At 49.4% G+C, this 23232-nt stretch overlaps 8 protein-coding genes across 8 annotated transcripts; 2 read left to right on the plus strand and 6 right to left on the minus strand.

Moving 5' to 3' along the window:
• Window positions 1–3: 3 nt before the first annotated feature.
• Window positions 4–4617, minus strand: N7484_006948 (uncharacterized protein; the record flags this gene model as incomplete). The annotated part of the gene is made up of 4 exons (XM_057117335.1): window positions 4–3590; window positions 3645–4158; window positions 4212–4520; window positions 4567–4617. The coding sequence occupies 4 exons, from the start codon at window positions 4615–4617 to the stop codon at window positions 4–6; spliced, it is 4461 nt and encodes a 1486-aa protein (XP_056970370.1).
• Window positions 4618–5024: 407 nt separating this feature from the next.
• N7484_006949 (uncharacterized protein) lies at window positions 5025–5358 on the minus strand (the record flags this gene model as incomplete). The annotated part of the gene is made up of 2 exons (XM_057117336.1): window positions 5025–5203; window positions 5280–5358. 2 exons carry the CDS (start codon window positions 5356–5358, stop codon window positions 5025–5027), a joined length of 258 nt encoding a protein of 85 aa, XP_056970371.1.
• Window positions 5359–7144: 1786 nt separating this feature from the next.
• Window positions 7145–8278, minus strand: N7484_006950 (uncharacterized protein; the record flags this gene model as incomplete). Its single annotated transcript, XM_057117337.1, has 4 exons — window positions 7145–7192; window positions 7248–7762; window positions 7815–7892; window positions 7948–8278. 4 exons carry the CDS (start codon window positions 8276–8278, stop codon window positions 7145–7147), a joined length of 972 nt encoding a protein of 323 aa, XP_056970372.1.
• An 827-nt stretch (window positions 8279–9105) lies between these two features.
• N7484_006951 (uncharacterized protein) lies at window positions 9106–10446 on the plus strand (the record flags this gene model as incomplete). Its single annotated transcript, XM_057117338.1, has 5 exons — window positions 9106–9377; window positions 9432–9723; window positions 9777–9851; window positions 9908–10289; window positions 10346–10446. 5 exons carry the CDS (start codon window positions 9106–9108, stop codon window positions 10444–10446), a joined length of 1122 nt encoding a protein of 373 aa, XP_056970373.1.
• A 259-nt stretch (window positions 10447–10705) lies between these two features.
• Window positions 10706–13384, minus strand: N7484_006952 (glycoside hydrolase family 55 protein; the record flags this gene model as incomplete). Its single annotated transcript, XM_057117339.1, has 5 exons — window positions 10706–11087; window positions 11149–11241; window positions 11292–12477; window positions 12533–12991; window positions 13060–13384. The coding sequence occupies 5 exons, from the start codon at window positions 13382–13384 to the stop codon at window positions 10706–10708; spliced, it is 2445 nt and encodes an 814-aa protein (XP_056970374.1).
• A 2741-nt stretch (window positions 13385–16125) lies between these two features.
• N7484_006953 (uncharacterized protein) lies at window positions 16126–19806 on the plus strand (the record flags this gene model as incomplete). Its single annotated transcript, XM_057117340.1, has 1 exon — window positions 16126–19806. The coding sequence occupies one exon, from the start codon at window positions 16126–16128 to the stop codon at window positions 19804–19806; it is 3681 nt and encodes a 1226-aa protein (XP_056970375.1).
• A 683-nt stretch (window positions 19807–20489) lies between these two features.
• Window positions 20490–21604, minus strand: N7484_006954 (60S ribosomal eL31 domain-containing protein; the record flags this gene model as incomplete). The annotated part of the gene is made up of 4 exons (XM_057117341.1): window positions 20490–20696; window positions 20785–20859; window positions 21339–21430; window positions 21484–21604. The coding sequence occupies 4 exons, from the start codon at window positions 21602–21604 to the stop codon at window positions 20490–20492; spliced, it is 495 nt and encodes a 164-aa protein (XP_056970376.1).
• Window positions 21605–21796: 192 nt separating this feature from the next.
• On the minus strand, window positions 21797–22833 carry N7484_006955 (carbon-nitrogen hydrolase family protein; the record flags this gene model as incomplete). Its single annotated transcript, XM_057117342.1, has 2 exons — window positions 21797–22626; window positions 22674–22833. 2 exons carry the CDS (start codon window positions 22831–22833, stop codon window positions 21797–21799), a joined length of 990 nt encoding a protein of 329 aa, XP_056970377.1.
• Between the last annotated feature and the right edge of the window lie 399 nt (window positions 22834–23232).

Genomic DNA, 23232 nt, shown 5'->3' on the forward strand with positions numbered 1-23232 from the left:
CATCTAGAGAAATCCTCTTTCTCCAATATGACCCTGCCGAGCCACTCGGCCCTGATCCAGGACCACATAAAAGTCTGCATCTTTCACAGCTTCCACCCGATGTGCAATAGTGATGACTGTAGATGACTGTAGCTCTTCGCGAACAATCTGCTGCATTTCAAGCGAAGTTTCGTGATCAATAGAGGCCGTGGCCTCGTCAAGAATGACAACAGGGCTTCGTCGAAGTACAGCTCGAGTAAGAGCAATCAGCTGGCGTTGACCCTGACTCAGATTTCGACCACCTGCTTCAATGTGCGTGTCAAGATTCCAGCCATGTCGACCGCAGAGGCGCTGTAAAACCTCTGCGCACTGCTCATTGGCAAACTCTTCGGTTGGGTCGAGATTGAGACGAATACTCCCAGGGAACAGAACTGGGTCCTGTGCCACGAATGTAACTCGGGTTCGGAGAGCTTGGGTGCTCACATCCGCAATGTCGATGCCATCTATCTTGACACAGCCGGTTTCCGGTTTGATGACGCTGAGAAGAGATACTGCCAGCGTAGACTTGCCACTGCCTGTACGGCCAACGATCGCGGTGGTAGATCCTCCGGGGATTCGAAGAGAAATGTCGGTCAGAGAGGGATCCAGGTGTGGCGCATACCGGATAGTGACGTTCTCAAACGTTATATCACTGCCATATTTGGGCCAAGAAGCTGGGGGTTCGAGAGTTCCATGTGACTCTTCTTCGATATGGAGCAACTCGTCAACTCGCTCCACGGAGACGAAGTCCATCTGAAGCTGACCGTACTGCTTACATAGCTGATGCGTTGAGTCAACAAAATTAGTCGCGGCTATCAGCACAAATGCCGTCATTCCGGGTGTTGTATTCGTGTACAACGCCAAGGCAGTAAGAAGGAAAGTCGAGCAAGCTGATAGTGCTTCAAATCGGCTCATGAGCCAGGCTTGAAGCGACCAATAGAAGTGATCCATGCCTTGAAATTTGTCAACAACCGATATGACACGGTTTTGGAACCGCTCCTCTGCACGAAAAGCACGAACTGTTGTCAAGCCGTGCAATAATTCTCCAAAATTGGACAGAAGGGGAGTCAGAGATACCATTTCAAGCCTTCTGAGACTTTGGGATGTTGGGAGGAAATGCAAGAAGATCAACACAAAGGCGATGGTGAGAACGAGTGAGAAGACAAGGAACGTCGGGGTCGCGCTAGCAATTACTAGTACTGAAGAGACCCAGGTGATGGCCTGAAACGCAATGACTTGGAATTGTTCACTGATATTGCCATCTACCACACCAATGTCCGAGGTCAGACGATTCATGAGCCGACCAACGGGAGTCACATCAAAGAATCGGAAGGTTGCGTTGCTAACTCGAACCATCACCTGCCGGAACAGTGATTTTCCAGCGTAGTAGACAATGACCAGCATCAAAAGTTGTCCGACTAGAAGGGCTACTGCTTGAAGCGTGACAATAGCAAAGAATGCCCATAGCCAGGGGCGTACATCGTCACGAGGAGATGGCAGGCGATTAATTGGATCTCGAGGGAGAAAGAATGCGTCAACATTCGATGTCGATGCCATCAAGGTATCGCTTGGGAGATTCTCATTGAGAGAAGATGCAGTCCGATTGTAAGCTTCACCCCATCCCTTGAGAAACCATGATTGGCCAACGTTGATAAGTCGATAGATAGTCAAGACTAAGACGAGGGTAATCCACCAGCGGTATTTCCCGGCCTTGATATAGGTCCAGTAGACTCGAGCTTTAACGCCCCATTCTGCACGGTGCTCCTCTTCGATGAACTTGTCCGGCACAGCATTTGCGTGATCCTCAGCATTGGTTTCCTCTTCATTCTCGGTTTCAGATTCCTGGAATGGAATGGAATTTGCGATGGCAGTTTTATCGATCGAATTAGCAACAGAAGTTTTGTCATAAAATGTGGCTCGTCCATCATCTATCTCAATTATCTGATCTGCGATTTCTCGAACAAGTGCGACTCGATGCGTTACAAGAACAATAGTGCGGCGATGCATCAGGGGACCAGACAAGCACTTCCGGACCACGAAATCAGCGGTGTTATGATCAAGTGCAGATAACGGATCATCCAGCAATAGCACTCGAGATGAGCTGTATACGGCACGAGCAAGCGCCACACGTGCTTTCTGTCCACCAGAAAGACCGATTCCATTCTCACCCACAAAGGTCAGGTCTCCGTGTTTGAATTGTGAGAGATCCGGAAGAAGAGCACAAGCCTCCAAGGTCTGTTTATAGCGTACTTCCTCATAGGGAGCGGAGAAGAGGATATTGTCGCGAATACTCATGCTCTGAAGCCAAGGCGTCTGCGCACAGTAACCCATCATCTCGTTTGGAATGTGGGACTTTCCGCTCAGCGGATCGAGTTCCCCTAATAAAGCTTGGAGGAAAGCCGTCTTTCCTGCTCCTACTTTTCCAACAACAACTGTGAGACCTTTGGGAATAGTCACGCTTATATCATTTAGCACTGGGGACAGCTTCCCAGGCCATGCGAAGAAGGAGGATTGCATTTCCAACTTTGTGTCAGTCACTTGGCTATCAAGTGGAATATTCTCTTTGTTCGGTTCGGCCATAAAATCTTCAATTCGTCCAAGGGCGATATAGGCATTTATCATGGTCGTGATAAGCCGAGGAAAATCGCGCAAGCGCACCTCCAACATACTGAATAGCTGAAGTGCGGGGAAAATTATGTCGATGCGCAATTCATGACCTGCAAGTCTGGTGTAGGCATATAGAGCGATAACTGGGAAAACACCACTGGAAAACGCATTGACAAAACGGATGACAATGTTCCACAGACTAGTGATGATGCGTAAATTCAATTCATGCTGTCGCGCCTCCATGACTTGGCGAAGCCAGTGATTTTGCCATCCATACCATCGCAGATGGCGAAGCGCTTCCACAAACTGCGACGTAATCTGCAGTCGAGCATCTGTTGCGGCTCGTCTAGTCTTTTCCCATTTAAACAGATACCGAGTGATAACTGCGTTGACGACTTGGCCAAGCAGAACAGCCAGGACACCGAGGAAGCATGATGGTCCAAAGAGTGACCACACGAGGCTGATGGCAATGAACAAACCGACGGGTCCATCAATCAAGGTATCAACCTCCCAGAACCTTTGGGCCACTTCATAGACATCTCCTCGTAGAAGATTAAAGATTTTTCCGATAGAAGCAGCCTCTTTGGCCTTGACTTCTTTGTCTTTGCGCTTCCTTGGCTTAAAACAGCTCCATATACTAGGCTTTGATGGTGCTGTTTCAGCCCCTTGATCGGGAGCTTCACGTTCTGGGGTTGATTCCTCCTCAGGAATGATATCAACTTTCTCGATTCTTTCCCCAAGAATATTCTTTCGTGACAATGCTTTCTCATAAACCATCATGACCATCTCGCCTCGGGATCTTTCATAACAGCGTCGACCATACCAGAGGCTCAGAACTTGAGATTGCGCCGCAATCAGTCGAGTTATCAGCCAGATAAATGCGTAGGTCAATGGTACGCGCTTAGGCTTGGTTCTATCTTGCATCGCTTGTAAAAGCAGTTGAAGCAAAACTGGAGTGGAGAATTCTGCAACAAACATAAGTTAACTGTGCTAATGAATTGCCGACGGGTCCAACATACGGCAAGCTAGTTGTACGGTAGCAATTGCGGAGATAATGAGAACATCAAGACTGTTTGCCTTTAGAACTCGAGATAGAACGGATCCTCTCATACGACGGAATTTTTCATGAAGGCGCTTGTGCTGGAATTCGAACCCAAGAAACCAGACATCGGGCTCATTGAGTTGCCTTTTTCGGCCAAGGGATATAAGGGGCGCCATCCACGAGACGGTAAGGAACTGCCAGAGTCGCAGGCTGTCTTCCGGGCTGCGAAGCATGCTGGATGGTGCTTCCCCCACAGCACTGATATCAGAACTTGGGAGCGATTCTTCCCGAAATGGCATCAGCAGGATTGTAGAGCAAGCCGCCAAGGCCGCCATGGCAGAAACATAACAGGCAATCCCTTTCGCTCTCAGGCGAGCATCAGTGTGCGCTGCTAGTATTATTTCGACCACAAAGGTGAACAAAAAAAATGCAAGCAGCCAGATAGAACACGATCTTGGTCGTTTGATGGCGATTAGAAAGCATATTGTTGCCTAGATAGTGGTGAATAACCAAGTCCAAGGTCCATATTAACAAGGAAACGTACCCATGATGCGACAAGCACCAGTGAAGGAACATTGACAGTCGGGGGGAAGCATTGCACAATTTCCCCTGATAAACCGATGGCTGAAAGGGCCAAAAGAGTAACGGTCCATTGAAGAGATCGCTTCGGCCCTTCAGAAGGGATGTCTGGTTGATCATCCCACTCTGAAATGAATGGACGTGTCCATTGCGGACTATATCGTCGAAATAATGGACCAGTGAAATGACCGAATGCAATGAGCAGAGCAATACTCGCCGGAGCAACGACGAGGTACGGCAATGCACACGAGGATAACCATGCGTTATCCGCATCCTGGATTGGTCAGTTCCGCGCTTCCCACTGCAAGGAGGTGTCGTACCCAAAATTGGCGACAACCGCGCTCGGTGTCAATGAGAGGAATCTGATACATGGTTTAGTCCATTGGAACCAAATCAATTCTCGAGATCCATGGGGAGAGAGTGAGTGCAATGCGTTGCATTCGCGCGGGGGCGTGGGAACAATATTCCTCCGGTGGGGCGTCTAGGCGTCAATCTAGGCGTCAATGGATGATAGATTGGAAATTTGGAATGTATATAGTTTTGCGATGTGCCAAACGCACAATTTGGGAAGTTTGAGTATCTCGTTCCTAAAACAATTCATATCTAGCTCCTGGTGAGATGGCTCAATGAAATCCTAGCTTTTTCCCCCAAAAGTTCAAGCTCTACTGATCTACGCCACGGTGTACAAGAATCTGCTCAACGTAGCTTTCATTCAGTAAAGACCGACTACGGTTGATCAACCTCGATAACTAAGATTATCCAGAGCTAATGGTGCCAACTAGTGCCAGCCACCACCATGTCCCCAACCACCACCGTGTCCCCAACCACCACCGTATCCCCAGCCAGGGTGTCCCCATCCCCATCCATAACCACCACCAGGTCCCCACCACTGACCATTCTGGCCATTCTGGCCATTTTGTGCATTACCCTGAGCCTCTTCGCTTCGTCGCATCATCTCTGTAGTAATATAATGTATTTAGCAGGTGCGGTACAGTGCGGGCATATGAGTAGTTTGGGCCTTCTCTATACATACCGGGCTCGGCCTCGGGCTGAGGGGCTGCCACTGCAGCACCCACTAGGCCAATGAGAGCAACAAAGATGTTGAAATGCATGTTGTCCTTTTATGACAGATGGGATGGTCTTGACTACTCTGCCTGTTAACTCGCGGGGCCTGTCCAGGTGAGATAGGGCAAGGTGAGTTGTAAGAAGATTTACCAGGGTATTGGATATGGCGATGTGATTATTGATGTTTCTGTCTTGGATAACTTCAAAGGTCGAAGGACTTGACTCCTTTTATATCTTTCTCCCGTCCTTCTAAAACCTCGAGATGACGAAACCCATGGGCTAGACAATTCGAGCTGTGATTTGAATACACCCCGAGATCTCCAGTTTTGGAGCCAGTGATGCTGTGTCCATTGGATCCGAATGAAGATTGGTTGGAAGAGGAGCTTTTTATCCTGCTTTTTTGTCTGTTGTTCCTCGGAGAAGGGATTTGCCTCGTCCTACATATTGAAATGGCTGAATGATTGGCCTGACTCTCGATTATCCTTGTGTCAACATCATTGAATATGTAATTTGAAGGCCTTCATTGGCTATCAAAAGCAATAGAGAGTGAGAATCCAAAGTGGCGAAGTAACTCAGTCAATTTGCATCAACTCAAGTTAATGCCTCGACTCTTTGGCGCCATGGATAACCTTGTTTTCCAATGTTCCAAGATTCCCAATTACCCAGTCCTTTCTCATTTGATTTCATATTTTTCGAAATGTATCACCAGTTGGTACATTATTTGGTTTGACAAGTATTCCCCATGTAAATACAAGGTCATGGTGTATATGCCCGGCTTTTGCTCCACGCCATTCGAAACCATTCCTTCAGATCCGCAGTTTGGTATATTCCCATGATGGGCAGTGGGGAAAGGCATCACGTCAATCATTCTATCATGATGATGAGCAAATCTGACTAGTCATATCTTCCAAAGCAAGGCATGAGCGATATGGTTGCACACGTCGTGAGAAGGTACAATCCAGCGGAGGAACTCTTCAATGTCTATAGGGAAATCCTTATAATTGCAAATGGTTCCAGTGCTTATGTCTCTATTTTCTCAGGGCTACTCCTGCTGGATATGAGGGATATCAGTCAAACACTGGACATCATTATAGATTCGCGATAGGTTTCATGCTTCTTGAATCATGTGGAAAGTCCGAACCAGTCTGACGGTGTTCCGTGAGTGGCATGATGCCATCATGATATCCTACTGGTACGTAGAAGTCAACTTACTTAAAACACGGGAAACTCGTCAGCAGTGACTTTTGCAGTTCGTCACTACTGATGTGCAGAAGAAAGCACCTGGTTGATTCGTTGCTTTTTTTTTAACTTTTTATGCATCCAAAGTCAAAACCAGGAATATTAAGCGAGTGATTCCAAGCCAGCCGTGGAAGATCCTTCATTCCTGCTTGGAAGGCAAACATCAATTGACTGTAACGCCCAAGGTCCTTCGATGTGAACATTGAGTTTCGCCTAGGTCTTCGGGGGATATGCTAGGCCCAGTCGTACAAGATCCTGAGCCTCCGACCACGAGTCAAAATGAAATATGTGGAGAGCTCCGTGGTTGACGTGAGCCATTTGTTCCCTGTAAGGTTACATACCAAAGTTTCTAGCAACATCCTAGTACCTCGCTCCGATGCGAACCATAATCAACAAGGATGAGCTTAGACGCTCTCAGTAGTACAGAAGTGTGGGCTTCGAAGCTAATCGAACAATGTTTGTTTGCTCGGTGACTCTTAGATGGATACTGCTATTAACGGGGCGGGCCATTGTGTGTGTATTCCAGAGTTTCGCTCATAATCCGTATGTACACTGAAATCTGGACATTCCATTAATCAAAGAAAAATTCACTCCTTAAAAAATAGCGAAAGCATTCGGTGGACTAGCCACTCCACCAACCACCTGGTATTGAGTTAGTCGAATGTCCAATTTTCAATGAAAGGATGCCTAGACATACCTTGAGCGGCATACTAGACAAGAAGAAGCTATATCTTCCTGTAGCCTTGCAATGCGCCGAGAGCTTCTCCAAATCGAACATCTCCCCAATGGGCGTCCCCCATCCCGCCAAAACCCACTCGTGAATATTGTAGTCAGGGTCCGCATGGCTACCACGAATCGGAGCCCGCTCAAAGCTCGGTGCATCTCCTCCAACAGCGGCAAACTGGTGCTCCCATAGCCATCGCACCATCCCTTCAGTGGCTTCGACACCGCTGAAGTCCGGGTTTGGGCGATTCGGCATCTCTATCCGTTGCTGTTCGCTCAAGCTGTTGTAGGCTACAGTGAATCCACTGCGGATGAACAGAATGTCACCCTGTCTGAACTCGAGTTTGTGGTCTTTCACAACCTTCTTGAGGCTGTCTAACGTGATAGCTTCAGACTCGAGCGCCGAGACTGAGACGGAGTTTGTTGCCGCCCAGTCGGCATAATCTAACAAGACGCCACGGCCAGTCATACCGCCGTGCTCAGCAACAGCTGCAAGACAGAATCATCAGTATAGTCACAGTCTGCGGGAGGGTTTTCTTACTATGAAGACCGATCACATCCGAATTCTGAATTTCGTCCGTTGTGTGTCCATTATAAAACTTCCGTGCCTTCTGATTAGCTGCGACGAATGATCAGCTCAGTCCTTGCGGAGGGTTTTGCTCGATACGGCTCACCATAGTGTCTGAAGCCATCCCACTGAGAAGAGCCTTGACTGTTAAACGTCAAGATGTCATCAAAAACACAGTTCGGGTTCCTCAGCACGATCTCCTGCTTAAACGGATTCCGATTGAAGCTTGGATAAGAAGGCATGCTGAGTGGCCAGTCCAGCGAGATGCGTACTCCCGTCTTGATCTCCTTGGCTGCCTCTACAATCACCTCCGGCGTGAGGAGGTTCAAAGTTCCCAACTCATCGTTAGGTCCGAACCGTCCCCAGGCATTTCCGCGAGGGCCGGTAGGATCTAGTGGGAGAGCTTCGAAGGGTATCATCTGATTTGTGCCCGCCATTGTGGGTGTTGATTTGGGTGAGCAGGAAGATGATCCATATGGGAAATCTACTATTTAACAGACGGTTCTCGGCGTATCTTTACTTTGTTTGCCGAATCATGACCGCCTCGCTGCTCCACTACCCCACACTCGTCATGCCGGATTCATTTCCGCCTTGTCTATCCGGAGTTCTCTCCGCTTGCCTTAGAGACTGGATAGGAAAGATCGCTGGAGAAAGGAGAAAATGTTGGTGAGCTTTTCGCTCGTTCACCCCTTGTCCCCGCAAAGTGGGGAGTTGTGTTGGCGAATGACGATAAGCTGGCGCGGGTGCGTTTCCTCTCAGTCACTTGGGCTCAATGGACGGTACCCCCTCGGACCCAAAGGTGTTGGGACAACATCTCCATGAGCGCCGATCTGATTCTTCAATCTGAGAATGTGATCTGCCGCCCAAAATTGAAAAATCATTTATTTATCTCCGCGTCTTGGGTGCTTCCGAGACGGACGATCCAATGAAGTTAGATGTCGCTCTTACTCCGGTCACTGCCATCTCTTTGTTGAAAACGACAAAGAAAATATTTTGGCGAAACCCATCTCTCCGAAACAAGGAAGGGACACTGGGAACTCAAAATGTAGCAACTTGATTCACGGCTTCAAGACTACTGTCTTTGTGAGATTTCTCAAGCAAACAATTTTTTCGGCCATTTATTGAAAAACGTGTCCATTTCCCCCACGGCCCAAGATTCTTAGTTCTAAGCAGCTCGCTATCCACTCGTTGCATCTGACCTTTATTCTTCGGCTGTACACTGTTTCGGCAAAGAAAGTGTGCTCGGTCCTCAGAGCTCTGAAAGATGAATAAGCACAAGGCTGGAACATCGATATCAAATGGCCCTCAGAAGCTACATCCCAGGCCCCAAAGACAGCGGTGGACACATCCAGGCAAACAACCTCTAAATGACTGGACACAGCTGCCTCAAGGATGGAGTATCGACGAGCCTGATCTTGACCCCCTAGATCTAGGCGCTCAAATCCAAAGATGCAAGGAAAGAATCGAAGACAACATTATGCCTTACATATTCAAAATTAGACTGAAGGTCTTAGAAGATGCCAAGGCCAGTCGCGGGTGAGATCCAAAGGTCAAGTTTGCAATAACGAACATTGCTAACTGTTCATCTAGTCTCATTATTGCTCCATATCAAGGGCAAGGACTAAGCTGGGACGTCATCCAGCGATTAGAAAGTCTCAAGGCTCTCAGAGAGGAGCTAACAGCAAATGGCGATGTTTTTGAAGAATTGTCCAATGTCGAGTCCATCATCAAAGCTTACGAGTCCGGTGATCTGGAGTTAGATGAAAAGATTACATTCTGGTCCTATGGAAGGGTCGTCCACCGCTCGAATTCATTTGACTGGGATGAATTCAAGTGGGCAAATCGGATGCATCAAGGCTACAAAGGATTTTGGGTGGAAGGGGTAGGTCAACTAAAAACAAATATGAATAGTGCAAGGCTTTAACTGATATTTAGCGAGGCGACCCAGGACCATCATCTGTGAATTCATACAAAGCCATCTGTTCTGCAGATAACGACGGACAATACGTGGTACGTGCTTCCCGCTCCTCGAACAAGTGCAGACTCTACTGATCACCGATATGAAGATCCCACTAGTCCTCAGGCTAGGACAGGATTTAATGAAAGATAAAAACGCATCAAAAACCGAGCCAGAAATTGAATTCGACTTTATTGATGATACAGGGTGTGGCCCGTTGAAGATTTACACAGACGACGTAGCAATACTACAAGGACCCAATGCTGCTGAGGGAATCCACTGGCCCTGGCCACAGCTGATAGGATACGAGCCAATGAAGAGCGCAGATGGCTCAGTCAGCTATGTTCTCGCTATCATGGTCGAGGTCAATATGTACGATGCGCCGAAAGGCCGCCCGAATCGCCAATTAATGATCCCGTCATGGGTCCCGGCCGTGGCTCTAGTCGACCCTGCCAAGTCGATGGGCCCGGTCGGGCCTAATGAGAGGCTGAGTGGGCGTTGGATGAGGTATTCCCTCTTCACGGCGACGGCACCGGGATCTCAACAGCGTCTATTTATCAGTTCTACGAAAACGGGGCTGACGGAAAGAGACATGTTGCCTGGGGTAGATACGAAGGATATCAAGCCGATGAGGCTGGTGCGGTCTAGGCATCTTGGTAGAATTCGCAGAGTTCAGGGGAAGGTTAAAAGGGCATGTTCATATGTCGCCCCAGAGGAGGGGATATCGACGGAAAGGAGGGAACTAAAGTATATACGGTTTAAACGTGAGATTTGATAAGCTGGGGCTGAAAATTATATAGACATTGAATAGAAAATCGAATATATTCCAGGGTATATTCCACAGAAGGGATTGCATATAGCAAAGTATGTACAAGGACATGATACGAAAATACCTACAATGAAAGTCCTATAGGGTAAAGTATGCGATCGTAGCGGCGTACGTGTCCAAGTTATCACTCACGACGGCCAAAGAAGTCCCATCCTTGACAATCATGTTGGTTGTGCCTACTGTGCTGAGGGTATAGACCGTCAGACCACTGGTGGAGCCCTCAACACTGAAGATCTCGCTCTGACAGTTCTCTGGTGTCGGAAATGTGGAGCAATCGGTGCTGTAGTTATTGAAGAAGCTGTACAGACCAGCACCGTAAATAAGGATGTTGTCGCTATTGAGAACACGTAGACCGAGAGCATCACAGTTGCCGGAAAGACAGGTGCTGTAGTCGGGGTCGTTGAGAGCAGAATTTGTTGGATATGGGCTGTCGGCCGCATCGGGGTTGGGCTGGTAGTACCTGAGAGGTAATTTGTTAATATGAAAATGGTCGATTCAAGGTTCTGCCCAGGTTTGCTTACGGTGATTCGGTCTGGATGAAGCCTGCCACAACCGAGCTGGCACCGGAGAACTGGTATTGGTAGAGCGAGTGGTGCTCAACCGCGGTTCCATATCTGAAAGGGTAAGCAAGAATTCAATCAAAGGAGAGATATCATCAACTCACAGCCAAATATTCGTTCCTTCAACCAGCAGACCACGACCAGAATAAAGAGAGACACGAGTGTAGCTTGCATCATCAATGTCGTGGTCAGCGGTCCACAGCCAGTTATTCTCCATGTATACACCACTTGCTGAGCTGGTGATGTGCATAGACATGTACGCATTTTCACACGCTGCAGAGACGGCTGCGGAAGTAGGGCACTGGGCAACTTGTTGGTCTGAGCCATCGAAGCCACCAATCCGGGTGTGCACATCCCACATCCCGGAGCCTGACACGGCTGCTAGGTTCCATTCAATGAGTACGGCGCCTGGTGCGGATCCCTGGGTGCTAACAATCATATCAGACCATTCGATTGAGCCTGACTCTCCACTCTTGCCGACTTGAATCACTGGGACAGGAGTGGAGATGTCGGAGAAGACGCTACCGCTGGCCATGATCACAGGGTAGGCCTCACCCACGACTCGAAGGCCAGGAGGAAAGTAGAGAGTTTTGGTGACCTTGTATGTTCCTTGATCGAAGAAAACGATTGAGCCGGAGGACGCAGCCGACGTCAGGGCCGATTGAATAGCTGTGGTATCGTCGGTTGTGCCATCACCTGCGGCACCTGCACTTCTTATACTGACAAAAGAAGAGGTGGGCGAAGCTGAGTACTGGGGCTTCGTCTTGGTGTAGTATCTGGAAGACCCACTGGCAAGCAAAGCAGATGGGCGCGTCGGGGCAGTGAATGTGCCCTGGAAGCTGGTAGGGCCATTAGGGGAGTACTTGTGGCCTTGACCCCACGCACTGATGGTCATTGCGCCCGATGACCCGGCAAGGACGGTACCGCTGGGCCCCTTCACAGCGACAGGGACGTCAGTAAGAGCGATGTTCTCCAGGATAAGACTGCCATTGGACGAAGTGGAGGTTTGCCAGGCTGTGGTAATGAAAGTCGAACAGTCTGTGATGCTGCTGTCGAAGACATTGACGGAGCCAACAAGCTGGTTGCCAGCACCGCCATTGTTGATCGAGATTGCAGTGGTGCAATTTGTGATGGTCAGACCCTGGTAAGTCCAGCCCCAGTTCCAGATCTGCGAAATAGCTGTAACTGCATTGGAGATGACCAGGTTGTGCATGGTAAATTGCTGACTGCCGATGTTTGCACCATACAGACCACCAGTGATGGTGATGTCGGTCAAGAAGCCTCCGGATCCTAGGAAATAATCACAATCAATTTTGGCTCGAACACTATCGGATGGTCAACTTACCATTCTCAATGAAAAGGCCTTGGTGTTGAGTTCCAGAGGCAGAGCTCATCACGATCTGAACATTCTGGATACTAGTAGCCTGTCCTACAGGCCAGTGGATCCCCGTCGCGGCAGTTGCTGCTGGAATAGAGGTGAGATCCAGTTTCAAATTCCGAATCTGCCTGAAGAACACGTTCGTCGCAGTCCAACCCGCATTTCCGCTGCTTTGGTATTGGTCCCCATCAATCATACCCAGGCCCGTGAAACCAGCAGTGGCCTTGATCACCGGGATTGAGTTTGCATTGCCGATCAATTGAGTGAAGTCATAGTTGATGATGGAGGTGGAGATCAAGTAGGTTCCCGACGGGAAGTATACAATAGCAGGCGTGGTGGTAGACGTACGTCCGCTCGACGGTCCATAACGACCTCCGGAACTAATGGCGAGATTGATGGCTGCAGTATCATCGGTTACACCGTCGCCTTTTTGTTAAGAAAAATAATAATGTGAGCAATTGCATTCCTATTGGAAGAATACTTGTAGACATTACCTTTGGCACCATAGTCCTTGACATTGCGGAAGACAGTATAGTCTGAGGGATTGGAATTGAAAGCCGCGATACCCTGGTGCGCGATATCTGCCAGCCAGTATGAAGCATCATCTGTCGCGTCAATAGACACGTCCACCGAGAAGTCGAGAGACGCGATGGGTGTTGGGACACTAAAGTCAGCGTCTACTGAATTGCCAGGCGCATGGACCGATCGACGACCGGGATGAGAGTCCCGGTGTTGCTTACCCACATGCCGTGTGTCTAGCACATGGGCATGCGCGTATGCTAGCAATGAAAAACCGGAGATCAGCGAAGCAAAATGCATCTTAACACCAAGCCTTCGCTAGACAATGGGAAGTGGGGATGGATCCATGATGCAGAGGGGAATGACCTGGTCTTGTATCCACCTGGCATACAGTCCCGGACATCTAGTTCGATGTGATGCATGATACGCGCGTGTCAACACAGAGCCAGGGGGTGGAGCTGGAACGCCTCCACACCATTCTTAGTCCATCACGAACCAGTCATAGAATCCTACCCCGGAATACAACTTGACACGGGGTTATAGATTGCGAATGACCCTTAAATCAAAGCATGACAGCCTGGTCCAATAGATCGCCTTTTCCATTGTCCGCTAGGACTCAGATTGTCACGCTGGTCGGACTGCCTCATGATCTAGGTGGAAAGAATTGGAATCAACATGCCGATCCTGCCCCACTGGGCGTTCCCCTGTCGATATATTCGGGCGTGGCCTATAGGGGTTGATCATGTCAGCAATAAATACATCATGTCGGTAATCCATTCGGGCTAGTCGAGCGGAGCTGATCGAAAAGCGGAAAGGAATGTGACTAGCTGCAGATTCTATTGCCGCCACAGTTGAAGAAAATGCGACTCAGGGGTCATGCCGGGTGTGCGATGTGTCACAGGGATGAAAGGAGACGAAAGTTTTCTTGTCAACTTCTCAAACATGAAGGGAGATGATACTTTTGTGATTTTCCTTCATGCGGGGTGGGTCAGCCGGCCGTGCTTGATCCCCAGAAAATAAAAAGCCGATTGGAGAAATCATCCGCTGCGAATTAGTGAAGAATTACCAGGTCTCCAGGTTCAGCATAAGTCCTGGAAACTCCTAGTTCTCCAGTACATAGAATTGGTTGATCATGACGCCTTATTACCATGGTTTGGAAATGGCAAGCGCTCGTGGCTCAAGGTGACGAATGCCATGTTACATTTGGCGCAGGAGTAGGATCTATTCGGTCCATATAATGACTTGGAACAGAATGCGAAACAAGTGAATCATCAATAAGAGTTCGAGAAGACGCCAAAGTTTCATCCTTGGAAGGTTGGTTGGGCCTAATATCTAAGTGTGCAGGTGGCCAGGTGCCATGGAGCGAGTAACCTTGTAACCTTGAAGGAACTACTCACATGAGTGCCTCTAAAGATTTTACCATTTCCTTGTTTGAACCCTCGAGCCTTAAAATACAGGATCTTGACGAGTTTTAGGGGTTTACTGAGGACTGAGAATTGAAATACGTTTGGGATTCTGGATAGGGATGTCTATTTTACAGTTGAAGTTGTTGTGGGAAGATATATACTTTCATCCAGGCACTCAACCTTGCAAGTGCTTCTGTACTATGCAGGTGGCATAGATAGCAAATTTGCCGAATGTGGAAAATAGGTTTAAAAAACTTGCAATATAAATCGTTAGATATTAAATAACTGAATCAACAGTACGTTGAGGTGTACAGAATACTCCCTGACGAATCCAGACCAATGTGCACGGGAACTTGCAGCAACCAGCCCAACGGGTTTAAGACGGACTTTTCCTTCGCTGCGTCATAATCCGAGACTCCAACCGGACGCGAGATCAACCCAGCCTTGGGACTTCGTCTCATAACATCTGTCACTTGAGAACTAGTATTCGCGTCCTTGCAGTCAAGGACTCAGATACTGTAGTCTGTAAGTAGTAAAAACAACTTTGCCAAGAAGTGCTGCATCACGTGACCGAGATTTTTCTCGCCTTCTGTTTCTCCGCGAGGCCATCACGGAAAAAACCTCCAACCAGGCACTTCTCCATTTCCATTCTAACCCACCCAGAGTAGCTTCTCGATCATCAAGAGACATCCTTCCAGTCTCACACTTCTCTTGATTCTCTTGATTCTGACTCTGGTGACCGTTGTAGTTTGCGCGACGGATCGCGAACAAGGTCGTGTCAACCGGGACACCACAACTTAACCCATCGAGTTCATTCCTCATCAACTCGCATTCGCCTTCCCTCGATTGATTGTCTCTGTACCAGTTCCCGTTGGAGTGGTGCCTTGGCTTCTCGTGAAGTCTTGGATTCAGAGCTCCGCCTGCGACAACAGATCACCACTACGCGTGACGGACTCGAGTGCGGACCGCTCCCGAGCGCGAACGGAGATCGAAGTCGAATAATCCATTGAGAGCTATCAAGCTCATAGAAAGGCCATAACACCTGCAAGCCTGTGTCGTGCATGTGCACAGCTTGAATTGAGGGATCGTCATCGATCTTTGGAGAGTGTGCATCAGGTCCCTGTGATTCACGACTGTGAATGATAAGCTTTGAACGCCGTGAAAAGATCACCACACATACCACAATAAATATCGCCACAGATGTCTAAACGCACGGCGCAAGGTCCTCAGGGATCCAAGGAAGATGAAAACATTTTTGGCATGCATGGCACACCGGAAGAGAAGCCTCAGCGGGCAACAGCTGCGCAGCTAGCCAGTAGAAAGTAAGTTGTGTGCATTTATTTTACTTGCTATATTTATTGTCGAGTGTTGTTACTTGAACGATGGGAGGAGAGTGTTGAGGCGGGATCGGGAGTTGATACTAGGTGACAAACCTGCTTCCCTTGGAGACAGTGAATATGGCAACGTTTCGTTTCAAATTGGGATTGATCGTTGCCTGCCGAAAGTACTGGAGATTCACTGCATCCCTCCAGTGTCTTCGACTACAATTTCTTCCTCTCTTCTCCCCGTCGTTTACATTTCCCTTCTCTGCCTGCAACTCTTTCTCCCCGTTCTTTTTTCTTTCCATAAACAACAATGGTTCTTTCTGAGTTCAGTGTTCGGGGCTCCTATGGGCTTCAGTCCCCGCAGGCCCGCGATGGGGGTGTGAAAAAGAGAAAGGCTAACGAGGAGTTGGATGATAATAGAATTAAAGACATCCGGAAGCGTCCCAGAGGGACAACCCCAGTGTCTGGAGCTGGCGCCCCCCAGCAATCTGGCGGTGCCTTCTCCTCCCTATCCACCGCTCCTACTGCTGGATTCAGTGCTCCCCCGGCCCAGTCGACAGGCTTTAATTTCGGCCAGACTCAAAGTTTCCCGGGAGCCAGCTCGACTCCCACGCAGTCCAGCCAAGCCAATTCAACCCCCTTCTCCTTTGGCGGCGGTAGCCAGCCAGGTTTCAATTTCTCTGGAGGCTTTGGCTCCTCTAGCTCTGCTCCTGCTGCTAACCCCTTTGCCACTGGCTCTTCTTTTTCTGCTGGTTCTTTCGGTACTGGTGACTCCACCTCCTCTCAGCCAGCCCAACAAAACACTCCCTTCTCTTTTGGCGGCTTCGGAAGCAACCAATCTACTACCCAACAGCCATCTTTCGCATCCACTCCGTTCGGAGCCCAGCCCGCAAGCACAGCTACCGGGACTGGCCTGTTCGGACAGCCGGCTACCAATAATGCCGGAACGAATTCTGTTGCAGACTCCATGCAAACCTCGCCTGATAGCAAGCCCAAGGCGCCTGCTGGAAACACTTCGCCCTCCTTGCCCTCTGCGCCTTCTCTGAATCGTAGTCTGTTCGGTGACTCGGGATCTTCGACTCCCTTGTTTGGTGCTGCTACGCCTGCTTCACAACCAGAGAAATCGAACACCGCTTCATCCACAGCTCCCAATATCTTTTCCGCAACAAAGGCTGCCGCACCAGTATCCTCAAGCAATCCGTTTGCTGGGCTCGGCGCTTCATCGGCATCAGAGAAGCCGTCATCCCCGTTTTCCTTTACTCCAGCGGCTTCGAAGCCTGCGGAGCCCGAAGCGGTCAATGGAACGCAAAAAGCACCCCTCTTCGGCGCTGCTACGCCTTCTGGTTCACAGCCAGAGAAAGTGAACACCAATCCATCGACAGCCCCCAGTCTCTTTGGCGCCACAATGGCTGCAACCCCAGTACCCTCAGGCAATCTTTTTGCTGGACTCGGCGCCTCATCAACAGCAGAGAAGCCTTCTCAACCAGATGGATTTAAGTCCACCTCAACCTCAGCTCCCAATCTCTTCTCCGCCACAAAAACGGCGGCACCAGCATCCTCAAGCAATCCGTTTGCTGGGCTCGGCGCTTCATCGACAACAGAGAAGCCATCATCCCCGTTCTCCTTCACTCCAGCGGCTTCGAAGCCTGCGGAGCCCGAAGCTAATGAAACGCAAAAAGCGCCACTCTTCGGTGCTTCTACACCTGCTTCACAGCCAGAGACAGTGAAAACCACTCCATTCACTGCTCCAAATATCTTTTCCAACACAAAGGCTACCACACCGGCATCATCAGGCAATCTATTTGCGGGACTTAGCGCCTCATCAACAGCAGAGAAGCCTTCTCAGCCAGATGGATCAAAATCCACTCCGACTAAAGCTCCCAACCTCTTTTCTGCCGCAAACACTGCCGCACCAACACCCTCAGGCAATCCGTTTGCTGGACTTAGCGCCTCGACGATAGCAGAGAAGCCGTCATCACCATTCTCCTTCACTCCAGCGGCTTCAAAGTCTGCGGAGCCCGAAGCGGTCAATGGAACGCAAAAAGCACCCCTCTTCGGCGCTGCTACGCCTTCTGGTTCACAGCCAGAGAAAGTGAACACCACTCCATCGACAGCCTCCAATCTCTTTTCCGCCACAAATACTGCCGCACCAGCACCCTCAGGCAATCCGTTTGCTGGACTCAGCGCCTCCTCGACAACAGAGAAGCCTTCCGCCCCATTATCATTCACTCCAGCGACTTCGAAGCCCGAGAAAGTGAATGGGAATCCTTCTCCCGTTACTGGGTCCGCGCACGAAATGTCCGGTCAGAAACCAATTGCGGGCCGTAATACCACCACTTCAAATGATGTGAGAGGGCAGTTTCCAACTCCGGACTTCGGCGACGATTTGACCCAGGAACTCAAGGACAAAGCTGAGGTGCTTTGGAAGATTCGGACCTTGGATATGCATTTCCAACAGCAAATCGCCAAGGTCAAGCCTGGAGAGACATCGTTTGATAATATCCTTCTTTTCTACATGAAGGTTCGCAAGAGCTTGGGTGAACCAGTCAAGAAGCGTGACAACGAATCCTGGTCCTCTGAGAAAACTCCCACTCAGAATGGTCAATCTAAAGTTCCTGTGACCAATGGCGTAAATGGTTCCGCCACGTCCAACATTTTTGCGAAGTCGTTCTCTTCCCCTAAACCTACTCCCCCTGAGTTGGAAAATGGCTCGCTTCAGTCTGCTTCCACTAAGCTCGGCGGTGCGCCGGCTTCTCCTGCCCCGTCATTGTTCGGTGGTGCATCCTCTCCTGCTCCCCCCAAATTTGGTGGTGCATCTTCATCTCCTGCCCCGTCATTGTTCGGTGGTGCATCCTCTCCTGCTCCCCCCAAGTCTGGTGATGCATCTTCATCTCCTGCCCCGCCATTGTTCGGTGGTGCATCCTCTCCTGCTCCCCCCAAGTTTGGTGGTGCATCTTCATCTCCTGCCCCACCATTGTTCGGTGGTCCGTCGTCTTCTGCTCCACCTAAGTTTGGGAATGCAACCTCCGGCCCTGTCGATTTTATGGCACAGTTCAAGAAGACAGCCGAAAGCACTGCGGCCAAGGAGAAGGCCAAGCGCAAGGCTGAGGAGTTTGACTCTGAAGAAGACGACGAGGAAGAATGGGAACGTCGCGACGCCGAAAAACAACGCGAGAAGCTTGCAAAGTTTGCGGCCGATGCTGGAAAGGCTGAAACCGCTAAAGCCGTCTGGGTTCCAGGACAAGGCTTCAAGCCGGCGGAATCCGCCAAGTCAGCCACACCTACTCCTGCTGAGTCCCCCGCTCCATCTTCTTCTGCTTCGATTTTCGAGTCATCTTTAGTCCCTCTTTCCGACTCCGAGAATATCTTTGGTCGTATCTCTACACCGAAGATCTTGGAGAATGACAAAGATAGCGACGAGTCTGATTCTGGGGATAAGACTACCTCTCCCAAACCCCGTGCTGAAGATGATACCGCCGGAAATGCCCTGCGTGATTCCAAGCAGGCCAAGTCTTCTGACCAGACTTGGAAACCCACGCAACCAATTCAATTTGGAGTCTCTCAGACTCCCTTGAAGCCTGCTGCTGAAACTACTGAGAAAAGCAACTCTGAGGCCAATGATGATGAGTCAGCACCTGGTGCCATCTTCAGTCTGGCTGAAGACGCAGCTGAAACGGAGGGTGAAGAGTGTGTCTTCAAGTGTCGTGCTCGCGCTTTCAAGCTCGGCACCGGCTGGGTATCTCAGGGCACTGGGTTTGCCAGCCTTCTCGTTCACGAGAGTGGTCGTGCACGCATCGTCATTCGTGCAGACCCAAGCGGCTCCGTTATCTTAAACTCACTCCTAAAGAAAGAGTTCGATTACCAACTCAGCAATAACTCGGTGCAGTTCATGGTCCCGCGGGCAGATGGCCCGCCTGAGCACTGGGCCGTCCGGGTAAAGGCCGATGCAATCAAGGGTTTCCACGAGAAAGTGGAGGCCATCAAGTACTAGACGTGGCTAGATACTCTCAAAACCAAAATCCACGGCGATTCAGAAAACATGTACTTTACGATATGGATAGTCATTTCCGGAGTTCAATTCTAATTACTGCATCCTTTCCCTCTTTCCAACGAATGGTACTGTCTCCCTCCAATTTATTACTAGTTAGAAGTGCTTGGTTAGCCGAGCTTAAGGTCTTGAGCACCCCTGCGAAAATTGTACTGCCGACCAGTACTTAAGAACTACCAAATTCACTTTTGATTAGACTCCCCAGGAATACAAGGCACGATTCATACATCGAGTTTCATTAGTGTGATGTTCAATATTACAAGTTACCCACACCATCATGTTCATTTCCAGCTACGAATGCCGAGGTTTGACTATTATATTTGTGCATCCAAGTACTTCCAAGGCGGTGTGTTGACGATGATCGCCTCGAGTAGTCCGTTGCAAGCTGGTAACACGGACAGAAGGATTGAAGCACTTCAAGATTACCCTTGATAACTGGGTTCGTGTCTGCCAACATTGACCTGGCGTAGTCGAAACGAACAGTAAGATAGGATCTACCTAATATCTACAAGCAGGAACAGAAGCAAAGGTATGAAAAAGGTATTTTTATTTTGAAAAAGCCCCAACCGAACCCCAAGTGTAACATGGAATCATAGAAGCGAAGATAACGACAAGGTGGACCTCATTTACGCGTCATCGACGGTAGCGGTGTGCAGACCCTTGGGGTTCTTGACGTTGACAGCCTGGACGTGGGAGTACAGACGCTCCTCAGCACCCTCCTCATCGTTACGCTTGCGGGAGATGCGAACGCGGAGACGGAAAGGAACACCCTTGATACCGGCCTCCCAGACCTTCTTGTTCAGCTGGGGGTCGAGGCGGACATCCTTGGTGCCCTATAATGCGCAAAAGAAAAGAACCGAGTCAGAAATCTGAGACCAGACGAAAATTCCCCGCAGAGGAAAGAAGATTTGCTAGACTCACCATAGCATGCTCGGCGAAAGCACGGATCTCCTTGATGGCACGAGGAGCGCGCTTCTTGAAGCTAACACCGTGGCACTATATTCCCGAAAAGAAGTTGTAATTAGTCTTCCGCCCGAATGCCATCGTGTAGAGACAAAGCTCTGTGATGTTCTGGTTTCGGCCATATAGGTGGACTTCATCAAACTAATTCTTCTTTTTTTTTTGTGGTTCCCGTTCCCGTTTATAGGGTCTGGGATGTCACTTGCAAAACTATATTTCAAATCTGCAGATGACAGGTTCGTCGCGAAGACGAGTTAAAACCGCGGTTGCCCACAGATCACATTCCGAGGGGACTGGCATGGGTTTTCGAGTCGGGTTGGAGAAAAAGGAATTTTACATCCAAATCACCAAGCCAAGACAAGAACCCGCGCACAAGGACCCTCAAAATTCATTGAAGAATTCAAAACCCCGACTCCGTATTTCAGAAGCAAGGTGTTCTCTGTCCATTTCCATATTATGCCTCCACAGATTCCTCACACTTTTGTCGTGGGTAAAGGGTTTCGGGTTCAACATACTCTGCGGTGCAGGTTGATGGTGTACTCGCGGGACACCACGTCGGCAATGGCCGAGCGCTGCTTCTTTCCGGTCTGCTGGACGTTGGACATCTCTGCAGGAGTGTTAGAGAGAGTTGGGAGGGTGAATGTGCGCAGGAATACTGACTGGAAGGGTTCGGTGTCGACTGTGGGCGAAAGTGGTCGATGAGTGGAAATTCACAATTTGTGGTTTCGGGTGAGTGTGGCTCGCTTAGGCGGCGGGAGGACGGTGATTGGTTGTGGATCATGTGATGTTGCAGGGATCTATTGCTGCCACGAACTTCGGGTGTCAACCTTTCAGTCCTCAGCCCTCCTTAATAATCAGGCATCACTTTTTGCTGGTTAGTCAATTCTCCGATACGACCCACGGACAGAGCGAGAATTGGAAGAAAGCTACATATTTTGTATTCAATTGTCCTCTAAGTAGGTGTGGAGTACATTTATTGAGATCCCTCACCGCTCACATCAGGGTAAAGGTCAAACCGCCGCTGAGTGTAAATGGGAATGCTCTTGCGAATGTTCACGATGCTATCGTTATCCAAATCCGCATAAATAATAGTCTCCTTTTCTTCCGCCTCGGTCAAGATATTGGCGCTAGGGTCAGTAATCAAACTGTGACCGTAGGCATGATAAGTGGCGTCCAGATCACGGGCAGGACTGCACAGCGCCACATACGACTGGTTATCCACAGCGCGCGCCCGGCCAAGCAGGGACCAGTGGACTGGGCCGGTAGTTGTATTGAATGCACCAGGGTACACGAGTAAGAAAGCGCCCTTGCGGGCTGCGATCATAGCGGCTTCGGGGAACCGGATGTCGTAACAGATGGCCAGACCAATCTTTCCATATTCTGGGAGATCAATCACGGTCAATTGATTACCTGGCGACAACACATCGCTCTCCTTGAACGCGATCTTGCCCGGGATATCAATGTCAAACAAGTGTGTCTTGCGATGGGTGCCGATCAATGAGCCAGATGGCGAGAAGACCAGTGAGGTGTTGTAGTACTTATTGGTGGACTGTTCGAGCTCAGGGATACTGCCGCCGATCAAGTATGCGTTCGCTTCGGCGGCGATGGCCGATAGCGCGTGAAATGAGGGTGACTGTTCCTTCGTGGGGGGAGAAGGGTGGAGGGTTTCGGCGAATTTAGGGAAATATTGTGTGCCGTAGGGTGAGTTGAAGCACTCTGGGAGCACAATCAAGCGTGCGCCAGCTTGTGCAGCCTCGAGGACCTTGCTCCGGGCGTGCGAAAGGTTGACGGCCTTGTCCGCACCTAGAAAGGTTAGCCATCAAACTGGAGTATTTCAAGAATATCCATACCGGATGCAAGCTGCACCAGGGCAAGCTTTAAGGGCTTCTTCAGAAAGGTAGCCATGGTGATGGAATGTGTGTTCAGAGGGGAGATTGGAAGTTGCGTAACGGGGTCGCTCCGAATTGCGAACTGCGGGGAGTCGCTGATAAGACCGAGTGCAGCCGACATCGCGCCAGGGACCACCAGATAAAGCAAATGTTCAGTACGCAAATGATAGGATAATTGTGTAAGCTTCACTCTATGTATTGTCTGTCAAATTGTTATTTTGCAACACTTAAAGCCACCTGTCCTCGATCTTTGAGTCGTTTATCGGAGAACCTTATGATGCATATATATAGCAGTGTACAGTATACTAAGGCTATCTTGGCATGAACACCCACTGAAATTTCGATATGTAATGTCCTACGATACCAAGAATTAAGGTGGAGGAATGCACAACATCAGTTATATGAGAAACTAACACAACTAAATTTGAACAATGAATATGTACCATGTTCTAGTCAAGGCAACCACAATCAAGGCTGCTGTGAAGGTTTAATGATAAGAATATCCGTTAATCCACGGAAA

This window comes from Penicillium longicatenatum (assembly GCF_028827895.1).
Source record: "Penicillium longicatenatum strain IBT 33135 chromosome Unknown contig_4_segment0_segment0, whole genome shotgun sequence".
NCBI lineage: Eukaryota > Fungi > Ascomycota > Eurotiomycetes > Eurotiales > Aspergillaceae > Penicillium > Penicillium longicatenatum.